The 17,092-nt window shown below is 39.9% G+C and overlaps 2 protein-coding genes across 4 annotated transcripts in view; one reads left to right on the forward strand and one right to left on the reverse strand.

Annotated features, from left to right (window-relative positions):
- Positions 1 to 8,866, forward strand: cnot10 (CCR4-NOT transcription complex, subunit 10). 2 transcript variants are annotated; one of them, XM_058647980.1, is made up of 19 exons: positions 1 to 177; positions 1,014 to 1,105; positions 1,263 to 1,424; positions 1,940 to 2,090; positions 2,272 to 2,408; positions 2,657 to 2,740; positions 2,869 to 2,952; positions 3,176 to 3,293; positions 3,411 to 3,560; positions 4,854 to 5,056; positions 5,298 to 5,419; positions 5,612 to 5,788; positions 5,896 to 5,976; positions 6,084 to 6,197; positions 7,129 to 7,259; positions 7,344 to 7,376; positions 7,513 to 7,637; positions 7,969 to 8,044; positions 8,503 to 8,866. In XM_058647980.1, the coding sequence occupies exons 1-19, from the start codon at positions 162 to 164 to the stop codon at positions 8,643 to 8,645; spliced, it is 2,199 nt and encodes a 732-aa protein (XP_058503963.1). In that variant the 5' UTR covers positions 1 to 161; the 3' UTR covers positions 8,646 to 8,866. The 2 variants fall into 2 exon arrangements, with proteins under 2 accessions (XP_058503963.1, XP_058503962.1); XM_058647979.1 differs by having other exon boundaries at positions 2 to 177; positions 7,510 to 7,637.
- The window catches only part of tcaim (T cell activation inhibitor, mitochondrial), a 25,746-nt gene continuing 16,325 nt past the window's right edge, over positions 7,672 to 17,092 (reverse strand). For both annotated transcript variants that reach the window (XM_058647982.1, XM_058647981.1), the window contains exons 7-11: positions 10,981 to 11,078; positions 10,750 to 10,841; positions 10,413 to 10,645; positions 10,191 to 10,322; positions 7,672 to 9,724 (exon numbers count right to left, since the gene is read on the reverse strand). In XM_058647982.1, coding sequence (XP_058503965.1) covers positions 9,499 to 9,724; positions 10,191 to 10,322; positions 10,413 to 10,645; positions 10,750 to 10,841; positions 10,981 to 11,078 — 781 coding nt within the window. In that variant the 3' untranslated portion in view covers positions 7,672 to 9,498. The remainder of the gene's footprint in view (positions 9,725 to 10,190; positions 10,323 to 10,412; positions 10,646 to 10,749; positions 10,842 to 10,980; positions 11,079 to 17,092) is intronic.

Raw genomic sequence — 17,092 nt, forward strand, 5'->3', positions numbered from 1 at the left:
GTTTAGAGCGGACCAAGGATCGTCTACTGTGTGTAACACTGAAAATTTACCTTTCTCTCTATATTTTTCAACATTTCTACTGCCCGCCAACGGAGTTCACTTGAATTTAAACCTTAAGTGTAAATACTTGGTTCATAACTGTCCTCAAGAAGGAGCCAGACATGGCAGAAACTGCAGGTGAGTGTATGCTAACGCTAGCTGTGTAGCAAGCTAGGGTCATTTAGAACTAGCTCCAACCAAAACATGTGCTGTTCAGTGACGTTCATCAGATAAATACGTGGTTTATGTCGTTGCATCGACTCGGCATTGTGACGTTAATGTGGTCACCAGATGGTGCTGTGCTCTTCTGTCTCCCTTCTTCTCAGCGCCTGTTTCAGTTAAGGTTAGCGTAGCTGGGTTGCGTGTCCTGCCCCTCATACAATCTCAAACATCACTTTGATTTAGAGGCATTATTTAAAGTTGAGAGAAAATTCTCCTCAGCAGAGACCCAGAACATCGTAATAGTATGCTAGTGGCGTTATGATTTAGTGCATATACGTAATACTTAGAACATGTCAATTAGTGTATATGTTTAGGAATTGAGCAAGGATCATTAAATATATAAATGTATTTAAACATTTAACAATGAGCACTGTAAAGTACACTGATACATTTTCAAATTAAGTAAATTAAAGTTTTGTTAGCTAGAGTAAGTAAATTAAGTTTTGTTAGCTAGAGTGTATTTACCATCTTGAGGAATACTGTTGCAGACCATATTCATGTCTTTATGGCCACAGTTAACGATCTTTCAATGGCTCGTTCCAGCAGGAAGTCACAAAGCAAAATACAGTGACTCAAACTGGTTTGAGAGTAAAAGGAGTATGTGTTGTGTCATGTTCTTAATAAATTGGCCACTGATTGTAGATTCTGTCATCATAGTCTGTCATCCACTGCTCATCCACATTTATACAAAATACCATGTTGAAGATGAATGTTTTATAATTTTGATATTTGCTGTCTTTTTTGTAATTAAGAACAAAATGAGGGGAAGCATGACAGCTCATCATCCCCTGGAGTGACAGACCAAGAGAAGCAAATGGCTGCCACTGCATATGAAGCGTTTTCGGTATATTCTGTCCTTTCTCTACTAACATTCATGGCTGTTTTTTGCAGGAAGACTTGAATATCTATGTTTATGCATTGTGCAAACACACTGTTAAAATGATTGTTTTGTTTAAAATCCAGATTTATATTGTGAAACTAAGTTTTTTTGTTCCTCACAGACTGGGAAATATGACGAGTCTCTCAAGCACCTTCAAGCACTGCAGGAGCTCAACAAAGAAGACTACAAGATCGCCTTGAACAAGGCTGTGGTAGATTTTTACAAAAGTGGTCAGTCTACCACAGGGACTCTGAAGCAGACACTAATAACAATGAAGAACCAGGTAACTGATAGAAATTGGTTGTTTTTCTCATGCTTTCATTTTAAATAATTTCCAATTGAACATTGTTAGATCTTTGTTTGATCCAATAATGATTGGACAAGACTTGATGATTCCATGATTCTCTCAAATTGCCACAGCCTAACATCCATGTCTGCAGATTTGTTTGTTACTTTGCCATCTATGGTGTCAAACCAGAAATAGTTCCAATGCTTTTCAGATGCTGTGGTATCGTTTTGATTGTGTCCTCCATTGTCAATGCAAAACAACATTACTGTCTCCCTTTGATGAGCAAAAAAGGCATAGAAAGGGTCAAGCTCCGTGATGTGCTTCTATGCTATATATTTTGTACTCGAATGGGTTTTTGTGGTTTGAATTTGCAGGTTAGAGAGAGATCCAAATTTGTAGCATTAGTTCTTGGAAATGATTCAGCAAATCGGTAGCGAGGTCTTGCTCTACTCCTACACAAGAGGTTGCTCCTGCATGATGACATCACACATAATGTCTTTATCTTCCAGGTTCACACATCAGCAGAAGAAGTGGACGGGCTGGATGATGTTGAAAACAGTTTGCTGTACTATAATCAAGCCATCATCCACTATCATATGAGACAGTACTCTGAAGCCATCTCCATAGGAGAGAAGCTGTACCAGTTCCTGGAACCGTTTGGTATGTTGTGTTCAAGTGAATGGATTTACAAAAGTCTGCTGTTTGTGTGATTGGCAAATCATCATCAATGTCAAAAGTAGTAAATGTTTAGATTGCTTCATAGTGCAGGTCTCAGTTTTCTTGGTCATCATATGTCAGTCTTGGGTTTAGCATGCAGTCATTGTGTTATTTGTCCTCAAAGAAAAGTTTGCTCAGGCCGTCTGTTTCCTGCTGGTGGATTTGTACCTGCTCACCTTCCAGCCAGAGAAGGCCCTCCACCTGCTGGCTGTGCTGGATAAACTCTCTGTACAAGGGAGCAACAAGAACGGCAAAGGAGATGTAAGTACCCGACTGCACCACAGTAGAGGTGAAAGAAAATCTCACACTACCTGCTCATTCTCTGACTATTACTCCAAAACTCAGATATTTTGTTTCACCTGACATAAAAGAATAATCGGAGAAAAATGGTCGGAAAAAATTCTCCCACTAGCTGCACTCTGTATGCTACAACACAGAATAATTTCAGTAGGTTTTTGTAGTTGTTCTGAAACCACTATCTAAAGTTGTTTTCTCGTGTTTGATAACAGAACAACAGTTCAAACAAAGAAGGTGCTAATCAGAAAGCAGAGTTCACAGCCATGAATGAGGCAGCCAAATCAAAGATGCACCAGGTAAGAGCTGACTCTAATGCCTTGGTTCACCAAGCAGTACAGTGCACTTCAGCTCGCCATGTACCGCTTGGTGGAATCTGCTTCCGTTTCAGCCTTCTTTATGTTGACTCTGTCTCTTTCTTTTACAGTACAAAGTGAGAGCTTACATTCAGATGAAGTCATCGAAGGCCTGTAAAAGAGAGATCAAATCTGTGATGAACACAGCGGGGAATGTGAGTCATCATTACATTGTTCAGACAGTCGGTGCGTTAACATGCATGTTAAAAGTCAGATATTTAGTCGGACAAAATTTAACTGTTCTTAGTTGGACTAACATACATGTAACATGTAATCGTACTAATTAAAATGACTGTCACATTGTTTTTGTAATCGTCTTCCTGATGATAAGAACAGTGCATACTGTCTGTCTGACCTGTTCTCTGTCCCCTTCTTCAGTCCGCACCCTCACTTTTCCTCAAGAGTAATTTTGAGTACCTGAGAGGAAACTACCGGAAAGCAGTGAAGCTGTTGAATAGCTCCAACATTGCAGAGCATCCTGGTCCCATAAAGACAGGTGACAACTACTGTTCCTTTCATGATCAAGGACATTCTCTGTTAGTCTCACAGCTAGTGGTTTAATTTGACAGTGGCAGTTTATTATTGTGCATGTGTCCTGTTTTTTCACGTTCAGGAGAATGTGTCCGATGTATGTTCTGGAACAACCTGGGCTGCATCCACTTTGCAATGGGGAAGCACAACCTAGGCATTTTTTACTTCAAGAAGGCACTGCAAGAGAACGATAACACCTGCGCACAGCTGGGAGACGGCGGTAACGGCCAAAGTAGGTCACAGCAAACACTGAATCTGCTTTCAAGTGATACTAATTCATGTAATCAAGTCTCCGTCTCCTTTTGCTCCTCCACAGAGGACAACCCCTTTTATTCATGTGGGGTTATTTCTAGGGACGTCCCAAACCCGAACTAAAGTGTCAGATAGGAGCTGGTCTGGGCATCAGATCGAGGATTAACCCGATTTACACCAGTGGCATGTATTTCGTGTAGTGTAACCTGTGTTTTATAATAGTGGGTGTAGTGGCAAATGTGAACTAAATTTAAAAGCCACCCAAAGTCGTTCCTATGGCCTTGACTCATAGGTAGTGTTTCAATTCCTCAATAACCAAGGCAAGGGAGAGTCATGTAAAGGGTTTGCACATTTATTTCCACTTACCATACATCCAGGTTACATTTCCATCCACATATGATAATATTCAAGCCTCTCTTGGATCAACAACACATAGAAATATTCCCTTGATGTTCCAGGTTGTGAATGATGATCTATTGATTTAACAGTAACATAACGGTCAAAAAAACTTTTTACATAGTGCAGCTTCTAACGGACACGTCAACCAACCCAAAATGCTCAATATTTTCCAGGACATACTTCCCTATCCCTCTATCTGTCGTGGCTGTCAAAGGTATCAAAGTGTCCACAGTACCCTTTATCTAATGCACAAAGCCACATTCCTTTCCTTGCAGGAATATTAAGAATATTTACATAAGGCCAACTGTTAACCACTTTTAACTGTTCACAAATTACACTGTAACAAGTAATCCTGTATTAATCACTCAAAGTAACCCTAAAATAAAATAACTAAATTCTGGCTTCTACAGTGGGAATATTTTATTATGATGCTTTTTTTTTTTTTATCCACTCCAGTTCGCCCGCTTGTGTTTACAACAACACTTTTGTGTGTGTGTTTTTTTTTAAACATAAATGCTGTGGTATCAAACCACCTGTTCAGCACATTTTGCCACAGTTTAACACAAACACAGCAATGGTTCATAGAGCTAGTGACACAACTGCCAAAACAGCAGCAGTGCAGATGTAAATAGGCAAATCTCTTCTTCTTTCTCTCTACATTTCTGTCAGGAATATAATTTATTTTATTGGCAGTGATCATTAAAAACACTGCAGCTTTGTTATCTAGGCATATACAAATATCAGGTCAGTACATGGTATCAGTAGATGCCCAAAGAGTAAAAAGTACACATCAGCAAAAACTGCTGATCCCTAGTTATTCCATTTTACAGATGTTGGTCCCCAACAGTAACATGTACCTCTTTATATTCTGCAGCTAAGAAGTTCACAGGCATCCCCATGTGTGCTCTACTAGCCAACAAGCGCTACGAGCTGCTCTATAACTGTGGGATTCAGCTTCTCCACATCGGCAGGCCACTGGCAGCCTTTGAGTGTCTGATGGAGGCGGTGCAGGTTTACCACTCCAACCCTCGGCTGTGGTTACGGCTCGCTGAGTGCTGCATCGCAGCCAACAAAGGGGTAGGGCTTCACTCGTGTTTGCCTGCTGTTCAAATAACTTTCATAATGAAGGAGTTTTTGTTTTGTTTTACTGGGGTTTTCCTCTCACTGTATTTTCATTGTCATGGTTTATCCAGCTTTTTTGTCATATTTTGTTCAGTGTTCAATAGATTTTAAGACGTTTTTTGTTGTTGTCATTTTGCCACTGTACATACATGTAGTTTTGTGAACAAAATTTGAATCAATTTTTTCATGTCTCCAGGGCTCAGAGCAGGAGAGCAAAGGTTTACCTTGTAAAAAAGGTATAGTTCAGTCTATTGTCGGACAGGGCTACCATCGCAAGATTGTTCTGGCATCACAGTCGGCCCAAAATACCATCTACAGGTCGGTATCAATGCTGGGGTTTAATCCCCATGTATCGTGGTTTGTTACTTGTTACTGATTTTAAATGAAGTTTGAGCAAAAAGTGAAAAACACAACATGCACACAACATTTCATTGTGCAAATATGTGGTGTCTTTACATATCTGTGTCACTGTGTTTGTTGACAGTTGATTTACTCTGTGTGTCTGTACAGTGAGGGTCAGTCCGCAGCAATCCCAGTAGCCAGTATGGAGTTTGCAGCCATCTGCTTGAGGAACGCTCTGCTGCTGCTGCCTGAACACCAGCAGGTGGACACCAAGACAGACGTTTCCAAGAGCTTCAGTCAGTCAGGAAGCACAGAGAGCGGCAGCGAGAACAGTGATGCGTGCAGGTCAGACCTCACCACAATTTCTTTTTTTTGTTTTTTTTAATCATCTCATTGAGACACTCAGATACAGAGGTGGATGTGTGTTCTGATGAATGTTGTTGATTTTGCAGTGGGAAAGGTCAGGAGGCTGATAAATTCTTGTCTGCAGCCCCATCATCTCCTCTCAGAAAACAGGAGATTGAAAATCTCAGGTAATGAAACGTATTTTTCTCTTGCCACCTCAGTGAACTGAGACATCATATAGATCACAGGGATTCTCATAGAGAGCCGGTAATAATATAAGCTGATACATTTGCAGGTGCTCCATCCTGGCCTGTAGTGCTTATGTGGCTCTGGCACTAGGAGACAACCTGATGGCTCTGAACCATGCTGAGAAACTGCTCCACCAGACCAAGGTGTCTGGATCCCTCAAGTAAGTGCTAGGCCTGTTTCTTAAACATGTTCGGCTTCTCTATCACTAAAAAATATAAATTCTTGGTGTCTTAGAAGCCATGCAAAATTTGCTGTGCGCTCTGCTGCCAAAGCTCTTCCTGAGCAACACTTCCAATAATTCCATGCAACTTCACAATTTCTTCAAACTAGGTCTTGTGCTATTTTTTTGATTGAGGGTTCCCATTAGAGCGGCAACTAACGATTATTTTCATAATCGATTAATCTGTCGATTATTTTCTCGATTAATCGATGAATCATTTGGTGCATAAAATATCAGAAAACCTTAAAAAATGTTGATCGGTGTTCATCAAACCTGGAAATGATGATGTTCTCAAATGTCTTGTTTTGTCCACAAACCAAAATGATTCACTTTTAATGATTTAGCAGTTATCAAGAGCAAAGAAATTAAGAAAATAGTCACATTTAAGAAGCTTAAACAATCATAAATGTTGCTTTAATCATGAAAAACGTTGTCGATTAATTTAGTAATCGATGAATAATCGATTCATCGATTAATTGTTTCAGCTCTAGTTCCCATGGTCCTTGAAGTCCTTGAATGTTTGTGAATTTGAAAAATAAAAGTAGACATCATGGGCCAAGTGGCTTTTAAAGTTGCCCTTCCACCATAAGCTGTGTCAGCACCTTTGTTCTTTTAATTGAGGAAGTTGGAACATCCTTGAAATGACCTTGAATTTGATGTCAACCAAGGTGTGGGAACCCTGGAGACCCCTAGTGGCAGAAACTACACAAGTGTGCTTATAAAGTGGCTAAAATGTGTTCCTTGTGTTGCATAATTTTAGCATACTGGATGAACTACAGTGAATTAATCAGGCTTAATTATGAACTCTAAAGGTTTGGTCTGAAACATTGAATGAGCTGATCGTCTTCGTCCTGCTCTGCTGTGTTCTCAGGTTCCTGGGTCACCTCTATGCTGCTGAAGCTCTCATCTCGATGGACAGGATCTCTGACGCCATTGCTCATCTCAACCCAGAGAATGTCAGTGACGTGTCAGTGGGAGTGCTGAGCAGTGACCAAGACCAAGGTCTGTGGGTTTCAATCCTGACACAACAAAAAAATCCAATGTAGTCTCCAATTTCATTTCTGAAACGTTTTTTTCTGTCAACAGGGTCTGACAAAGGAGACGAGCCTGTGGAGTCCTGTGAGTTAACTTTGTTTAAACCTGGAATGTTTGACAAAAATATTGCATATGTCACTTCAAAATGTCCTCATTATTCTCTCCTTATTCCTGTGTGTGTGTGTGTGTGTGTGTGTGTGTGTGTGTGTGTGTACAGCAGGTAAGCAGACTCCTCTGTGTTACCCCAGCAGTGTGACATCAGCACGGGCCATGATGCTCTTCAACCTTGGCAGCGCCTACTGCTTGAGGAGCGAGTATGACAAGGCCCGCAAGTGCCTGCGTCAGGTAACCAAGTCAACAGCAACATGAGTCCAGCAGATCATAGAAACACAGTGATGTTTTTAATTATTCAAATGTGGCAAAGTGGTTAGTGACACATTTTCTTATGGGGGGGAAGTCAGAAGAGATTTTTTGACCCAGGCTTTAAGCTCCAAAGTTTTGTCTGCATCCAAATGTGCATTTATGTTAACAGAAGGCATTTTCTTCTCCTCTGAAGTGATTTGTTTGTTTGTTTTTAGTTGATTGAGCTTGCAAAATTGTTGTTTGACTTTGACAGCCTCTCTTTTTTTTAAATAATTTAGTGCTCATCCACTTGTGATTTTTGTATTTTCTTTAGGCTGCATCGATGGTGAACTCCAAGGAGATTCCACCTGAAGCCATCTTGCTGGGAGTTTACTTAGAGCTACAGAATGGTCAGAACTCACTCTCACACTCTTGTTTGCACAAGCCCTTTCAGTCTTTTCTGATGTCAGCTATCCCTCCTACTATGGAGTATAAGGGCTATACTGAGGGAAAGAAACATGATTCAAGCTTTTGAGAATAGGGAGTCAAATTTTGTTGAAGTGACATCCAATCAAAGCTCATGTTACATCATTCTGAAGCTAGGAAGTAAACATCTCACTTGATCAAAGGTTTTTGTGAGTTAAAATGACATGCAGGGTTTCCATGGGGTCCTTCAACTCCTTGAAAAAAACGTTTTTTTTAATTGCCTTAAATAGACATGGGTCATTGAATGTGCTTGAATTTTGTGCAAGAAAGAAGTTCAGTTGATATTTAGGTAAATGTCTCCCTTATTTGTTTACGCCGCCGCCTATTTGCTTTGAAAGTTGTTGCTCTCGATGAGCCTGTGATCTGTGTCGTGTGTCCTCAGGAAACACCGAGCTGGCTCTGCAGATCATTAAACGCAACCAGCTGCTGCCCACAGCCGTCCAGAGGGTGTCGCCAGACTCTCGCAAGAAACCTGTCCAGCCTTTCCAACTGTCCTCATCCTTCACACAAGTTCAGCGCAAATGATCCTCTTCTGAACCCGCCCCCCACTACACACACACCTGATATTTATAAAGCTGCTTCCCCTCGGCATCGTGAGCTGATGAAAATGTAGGAGTTTGCTTGCTGATGAGAGAGGAACTTACACTGCAGTGGTTTCCAAGGACTGAGACCGGCTGACTTTTTATTTCCATTAGAACAGGGAGTCTGTGTTGTCTAAACAATGAAAATAAATTTTATTTACTGTATTAAGTCTCCTGTCTCCTTTGCCAGGTGAGCTGTGGAAGCAACAGCTGATGTTTTACATGTTTATAATGCAGGTCAAAACTAACCTGTCCTTCAAGAGACCGTTTGTTTTGCAGGACAGATTATATCACATGTTTTAAAAAGAGCAAATATATGAGGCGCTAATTTCTGATGTTAACAAAAAGCTTCAAAAGAAGGGCTGTTCAGGTCAATCAACAGTCGGAGGGGAAACTTCCAGCCCTGTCGCTCAAATGTGTCATTTACAGATTGTATATTTAACAGAACCGTAATTTATTTCTCTCTCAGTGCACTTCACATAACATTAATGGTTTTTCAAACCGGAACAAAGATTTGAGTCCATTACAAGGCACAAAAACACTGATACACAGTTCAACGGAAGGAATCAATGTCTTCCTCTTCTTACACTTGAATTATTTTGTGACCTCTAGGAGGAGCTAACCCAACTGCTGTCCTCAACTGACCGTTCACTTCTTATTAGTAAGATAAAGTGCTACTTAATGGAAGAGTCCACACTGGTCAGCTTTAATGCAGCACTTCCTCTGAGTTTGAAAAATTGTGACCTCACATCTAAGAGTCCACCTCTGGACTGAGTTATGTCCTGCTCTCACGGGGCTCAGCTCTTCGAGTCCCAGGGGACACACACGTCCCCGTCCTGCATGACAGAGTAGAAGTGAGAGACACAGATATGGAGGCCCTGCATGAGGGGGGAGCGCTGGTCCAACAGTCTTTTACAGCACATGATCATCTGACTGGAGCTGACGCTGGGCTCCTTAGTCAGACTCCTCAGAGACAGACTGTGGACACACTGCTTCACCACTGCCTCCTCCTCCACCTGCAGCCTGGACACACACACAAAGTCAAGATGAACCACTGAGGTCAGCTGTGATGACGTACAGCAGCTGTTGTTTTCTCTGGCATCTGTATTTTCACACACACAATTTTTATATTCAGGAGAGAACACATGGCTTAAATCAGCTCTGATAGCTGACGTAATGGGACAGAAACAATACAGTGAGCTGAGATACTGAAAATGAGCTTCACAGCATGAGTTTGTCCAATTTGTCAAACTCACTCATTGTTTACCACTTTATCCTGCACATGAGGGTGACAGGGTGGCCACAGCATAATAGAAAACAACCACTCACTGTCACACTCCCATCTATGGTCAACAAGAGTGTCCAGGTCACCTTTGCATGTTTATGTGGGAGAGTGGGAGGCAACCAGAGAACCCAGAGAAAACCCACACATACACACACACACACACAGAAAGAACATGCAAACTCTGGAATAAAACATTTGACTCACTGGATTCTGCGTTGTGTGCACTGTCTGGCCTGGGGGGCATGGCTCTGGAGGAAGACCTGCAGCTTGGGAGAGTCACAGTTTGTCGGGATGATAAAGTGTCCCATTTCATGAAGAGCGGGCTTAGAGCGGTCACTGCGATGGACACAAACAACACTTTATTTATTAAGTGGAAAGGGCACAGACCGCGAGAATGTGTTTTGAGGCACGACAGTGACTGCTCACTTCTCCAGCGACATGGTGAGACCCTGCAGGCTCCTGGGGTGCAGGCGGAGATTTTGGGACATCAGGGTCTTATGGAAGGTGCTGAGGGTGCTGTAGTGTTCTGTGATGGGCTGAACTGGACCCAGCCTCTCCAGGTGGACCACCTGAACGCCGCCCAGCAGGAAACTGATCCTCTCCTTCAGCCAGTCTGTCTGCTGCTGCAGGCTGCGATAGCTGGGCAGCTGCTGGAGGAGCTGAAGATACAAGCAGTGAGGTCTCAGCCTTACTCTTTTACATAAACCAAAGTGAATTGAGCTGAAATAAAAATGTGACAGCAGAAGCTCTGCGGCTACAGTACTTTGGTCCACTGATGATGAACGTCCATGGTCCCCAGCATCACGTGTCCAGAGGCGTTCATCCCCGACTGGTCAGAAAACACCACAGTGTGTCCTGCAGAGAAGGTGGAGCAGGTTAAAGGGGAAGTTCACCACTTTGTCTTCTTCTTCTTACTATTATTATTATATAGGCAACATTGACAGTAGAAAGATGTGGATTACAGTCCCACATCAGTCCTCTCTGTACTCTGTACCTTGAAGAGTGATGAGGGCGTCAGGATTCTGCTGAGAAAGGCGGCTCAGGCTCTGGAGCTGACAGCACCTGTGGGCTACTCCCCAGCTGCGCTGCCATCTGCATACACATGGTAACACACTGTATGCATGCATCATGGTTCTACACACATTTTTACTAGTTCCATTTTTGGTGCTATTGAGATCAATAATTCCATAACAGATCCTTAAAGATTACTTCCAGAAAATGCAACAGGTAACAGATTCTCTTCATACCAGGTACAGAATAAAGCACTTTCTAACTTTAATATCTTGTTTATTTTTACGTGCTTTTATTGTGATGTCTAAGTGTTCTATGGAGTAGAACGACAGAAGGTTTATCAGGAACGTGAAGATGTCAGGATACTGCTTTCCACTTCTATTACTCTGCATACAGGTCCCTCATTAATTAATCACATTATTGTTCTATCCATCCTGCAGCTTTAATTCACTTTTAGTACCAATTACCACCGGAGAAAATATTGAGTTCTCGGAGTAACACCATTATTATTACCAAGTTACCAATGTTAGTGGTGTAAATAGAGCCATGGGACTAGAGTAAACAGGCAAAGTCATAATGAAACTACCTGCATTGGACCAGCAAGATTACACAGTCAGGTAGACCATAGTTAGGCCTGGGCAAAAATGTATAATGATGTCAAAATATTGTTAATAGCAATATGCCAAAATTAGTTTGTTTTCTGTCCATACAGAATTTGAATTAGGAACCAAATTTGGTCATGGTACTAAAGTATAATCCACAACCAAAACACGAAAATACAGAAACAGCGCCCCCTTTTCCTTTTTTGTATTGAACCAAATAAGGAAAAACGGATTTTGCTCTCAGCATCAAAAAACGAAAAAAAACGAAAAAAACAAAAACCAAATAACGGCCTAAATTTGGTTTTTGCAATTTCCTTTTTTCGTTTTCTGTTTCTCATTTATTGATATGACGGCGGACAGACCGGAAGCGGAAGTGGCATGTAACAACCTCAAAACTTATTATCATACGCTATTATAGGCTACCGTTCTCTTTCTACTGCCATGTATGGTTCACATTTATTTTAGTCAAGTGAAACTATAACAGCTGGTTGTTTTGGGAGCATGTGATACATAATTATTATTATTTTAGCTGAGTGTGTGAATGCATGTTGTGGAAAACTTTTACCCGAATTACTTTCCCTGCCTAAATAAAGAGCGTACAGTCAAGACTGACACGGCTTCAAATCACAATAATAGTGTTACTAATCATTGAAAATAAGAACTTGTGAAGTTATGACTTCATTGTTGATGTTTAGCCACAGGGTGGCGCAGTTATTACATGAAGAGTAGACCTGAGCTGCGATAGCAGCTGCTTATTTCAGCCAAGAGGAGCAGGTTGCTTTAATGGAGCGCTGTGAGGAATACAAAAAAGTGATCACAGCAGGTGGTGTTTTTTTCTCTCTGTTTTAGCAAAAATGTTTTGAAATAACAACAATTTCAGCTGCCATTTTTCTTTTATTTGTCCAGCGACAAATAATATACAATGACTTTTTGACATACTAAACTATGACTTCTTCAGGTGATTTTGGACGACATACGTCGTATGTCGACATATGACCTTTTTGACTGATTTTGGACGACTATACTATGACCTTTACAGGTGATTGAGGACTTGAACAACACAACTTCATGGTCTGATGAAGTAGAGCAGCTGATTAAAGTGATGCTAATGTTTGAAAGACTCTGAGAATGTTAAAAACTCAAGAACACCAAGAAATTCACCCTCTGATTAACCGCAGAAATAGCTCATGTCAGAAGATGACTTGTGTCTCTGAGGTTGTGAGTTCAACTTATACGTCAACTGAACTTGTGCACTACTTTCAAACTTCAGACCAAAAGAAGTTAAAAATACCAGCAACATATTGTTCTGTGGCTCAAGAAGAATAGCTTCTGCTGGAAGAACAAGGCTTGTACGTCTGAGGTTGTCAGTTCAAGTCTTATGATAACCCTCCAAGTGCCTTTTCTCAGAATTCTCAAAATTCTGACCTGGACGAGAAAGTTAAGTACACCAAGTAAGTCAGAGAATCATTATCAGCATGAATGGCTCACACCATCAGAAGTAGTCTTGGATCTCTGAGGTTGTGAGTTCAACTCTTGTAATCAACTGAACTTCCTCCAACTTTAGAACTTCAGACCAACATAAGAATTTAAAAATACCAGCAACGTGTTGTTCTGCAGGTCAGTAAGAATAGCTTGTGCTGGAAAAATAAGACTTGTATGTCAAAGGTTATGCGTTCAAGTCTTATGGTGAACAGTTTGAGTGCGATGTTCAAAGTAAATAGTCAAAAGCTCTAAGAGAACCCGAAGAAGAGAAGTTGCAGGTAGTGCAGTGAACAAGAATACTGCTGTCAAGTCCAAAGCTCATAGGTTCAGTTCTTGTGAGGACCAGGATGTTTTTAAAGGTCAACATCCAAAGTGAAGATTGAAAGGAGACCGAAAGTCCCAATTACAGTAGGAAATGGTGGCGCAGTGGTTTTGTTCACAACCATGGGAACGTGTGAGTTACAATGTGACCAGTTCAGTTCCACAGCCTTGCAGGTTCCATTCTGCAGCGTTCCAGGGGTGGGGCAGGGCAGGGCAGGGAGTGAGAGGTGAGGTTAGGAGAGGAGGGGCAGGTATGGGTCAAATACTTTATATTACACTGTGCAGCAAAAGGTACCGCATTAAGACACTTGGACAGGTGGTGGGGGCCAACTGTTTTGCTTGCTGGACTCTTGAGGTGTGGCTGAAGGCTGTGCCTGGCAGAGTCCAGGGAGCTTGACACTCTACGTGACTCAACCTGATGCAAGGTGACACTTGCTGACCACTGGGTGGTACGACTCACTTGAGCCCTGCTGGCCACCGTGCGGTACAACACACTTGGGGTTGGTCACCTGGCGTGCTGTGTGGTTGTGTCAGTCAGCAAGAGGTTAGGTTTGGTTCTGATCCAGTGAACAACTGCAGGGTGAGGAACTGAACCTGCCACCTCACTCTTGAGACACAACCTTATGGTTTGGAATAAAGCCACCACACCACAAAGGTCGCCTTCGTCTAAGATTGCTGTCTGCTTATAATCTTGAGTTCAGTTGACAGAAGTTCAGTTGAAGTTTACCTCATAACCTCAGACACAAGCCATCTTCTGATGGACTGAGCTATTTGTGCTGATGATCTTAAAGTGAATTTCTTGGTGTTTCTTAAGTTTCTCATCTATTATTATTTTAAATTCGGCAGTTAGAACCTGCAAGATGGCAAGGTAGGTTCCACAACCGCGGGGTTGTCCCAGTCCAACAGTCGACAGGTTCTGGTCCACAACCACAGGACTGCTCTGAACATTAATTATTTAGGAGGGCTTTGACTGGTAGTATTGAAAATAGGATTGTAAAATGTGGTCATCATCTCTACCTCTGTCTCTGTCACAGTCTTGTGACGACATACTATGCTACAACTTTTTTGACTGATTTTGGACGACATACTATACTATGACTTTTGACTGATTTTGGACGACATACTATGCTATGACTTTTTTGACTGATTTTTGGACGACATACTATACTATGACCTTTTTTAGGTGATTTTGGACGAAATACTATACTTTGACTTTTTTGGTGATTTTGGACGACATACTATACTATGACTTTTTTTAGATGATTTTGGACGACATACTATACTATGACTTTTTTGACTGATTTTGGACGACATACTATACTATGACTTTTTTTAGATGATTTTGGATGACATACTATACTATGACTTTTTTAGATGATTTTGGACGACATACTATACTATGACTTTTTTGGTGATTTTGGACGACATAACATACTATGCCTTTTTTTAAGTGATTTTGGACAACATACTATACTATGACTTTTTTTAGATGATTTTGGACAACATACTATATTATGACTTTTTTGACTGATTTTTGGACGACATACTATACTATGACCTTTTTTAGGTGATTTTGGACGAAATACTATACGATGACTTTTTTGGTGATTTTGGACGACATACTATACTATGACTTTTTTTAAGTGATTTTGGAAGACATACTATACTATGACTTTTTTTAAGTGATTTTGGACGACATACTATACTATGACTTTTTTTAAGTGATTTTGGACGACATACTATACTATGACTTTTTTGACTGATTTTGGACGACATACTATACTATGACTTTTTTTAGATGATTTTGGATGACATACTTTACTATGACTTTTTTAGATGATTTTGGACGACATACTATACTATGACTTTTTTAGATGATTTTGGACGACATACTATACTATGACTTTTTTGACTGATTTTGGACGACATAACATACTATGCCTTTTTTTAAGTGATTTTGGACGACAAACTATACTATGACTTTTTGGGTGATTTTGGACGACATACTATACAGTACTATGCCTTTTTTTGACTGATTTTGGACGACATACTATACAGTACTATGACCTTTTTTAGGTGATTTTGGACGACATACTATACTATGACCTTTTTTAGGTGATTTTGGACGACATACTATACTATGACTTTTTTGGTGATTTTGGACGACATAACATACTATGCCTTTTTTGGTGATTTTGGACGACATAACATACTATGCCTTTTTTTAAGTGATTTTGGACAACATACTATACTATGACTTTTTTGACTGATTTTGGACGACATACAATACTATGACTTTTTTTAGATGATTTTGGACGACATACTATACTATGACTTTTTTTAGATGATTTTGGACGACATACTATACTATGACTTTTTTGACTAATTTTGGACGACATACAATACTATGACTTTTTTGACTGATTTTGGACGACATACTATACTATGACTTTTTTAGGTGATTTTGGACGACATACTATACCATGACTCTTTTTGGTGATTTTGGACGACATACTATATTATGACTTTTGTTAAGTTATTTTGGACGACATACTATACTATGACTTTTGTGAAGTTATTTCGGACGACATACTATACTATGACTTTTTTGACTGATTTTGGACGACATACTATACTATGACTTTTTTGGTGATTTTGAACGACATACTTTACTATGACGTTTTTGGTGATTTTGGACGACATACTATACTATGACTTTTTTGGACGACATACAATACTATGACTTTTTTTAGATGATTTTGGACGACATACTATTATACTATGACTTTTTTTAGATGATTTTGGAAGACATACTATACTATGACTTTTTTGACTGATTTTGGACGACATACAATACTATGACTTTTTTTAGATGATTTTGGACGACATACTATACTATGACTTTTTTGACTGATTTTGGACGACATACAATACTATGACTTTTTTTAGATGATTTTGGACGACATACTATACTATGACTTTTTTGACTGATTTTGGACGACATACTATACTATGACTTTTTTTAGATGATTTTGGATGACATACTATACTATGACTTTTTTAGATGATTTTGGACGACATACTATACTATGACTTTTTTGGTGATTTTGGACGACATAACATACTATGCCTTTTTTTAAGTGATTTTGGACAACATACTATACTATGACTTTTTTTAGATGATTTTGGACGACATACTATACTATGACTTTTTTTAGATGATTTTGGACGACATACTATACTATGACTTTTTTGACTGATTTTGGACGACATACAATACTATGACTTTTTTAGATGATTTTGGACGACATACTATACTATGACTTTTTTGACTAATTTTGGACGACATACAATACTATGACTTTTTTTAATGATTTTGGACGACATACTATACTGTGACTTTTTTGACTGATTTTGGACGACATACTATACTATGACTTTTTTTGGTGATTTTGGACGACATAGTATACTATGACTTTTTTGACTGATTTTGGACGACATACTATACTATGACTTTTTTGACTAATTTTGGACGACATACAATACTATGACTTTTTTGACTGATTTTGGACGACATACTATACTATGACTTTTGTTAAGTTATTTTGGACGACATAACTATACTATGACTTTTTTTAAGTGATTTTGGAAGACATACTATACTATGACTTTTGTTAAGTTATTTTGGAC

This window comes from Solea solea, chromosome 13, assembly GCF_958295425.1.
Source record: "Solea solea chromosome 13, fSolSol10.1, whole genome shotgun sequence".
Taxonomy (NCBI): Eukaryota; Metazoa; Chordata; class Actinopteri; order Pleuronectiformes; family Soleidae; genus Solea; species Solea solea.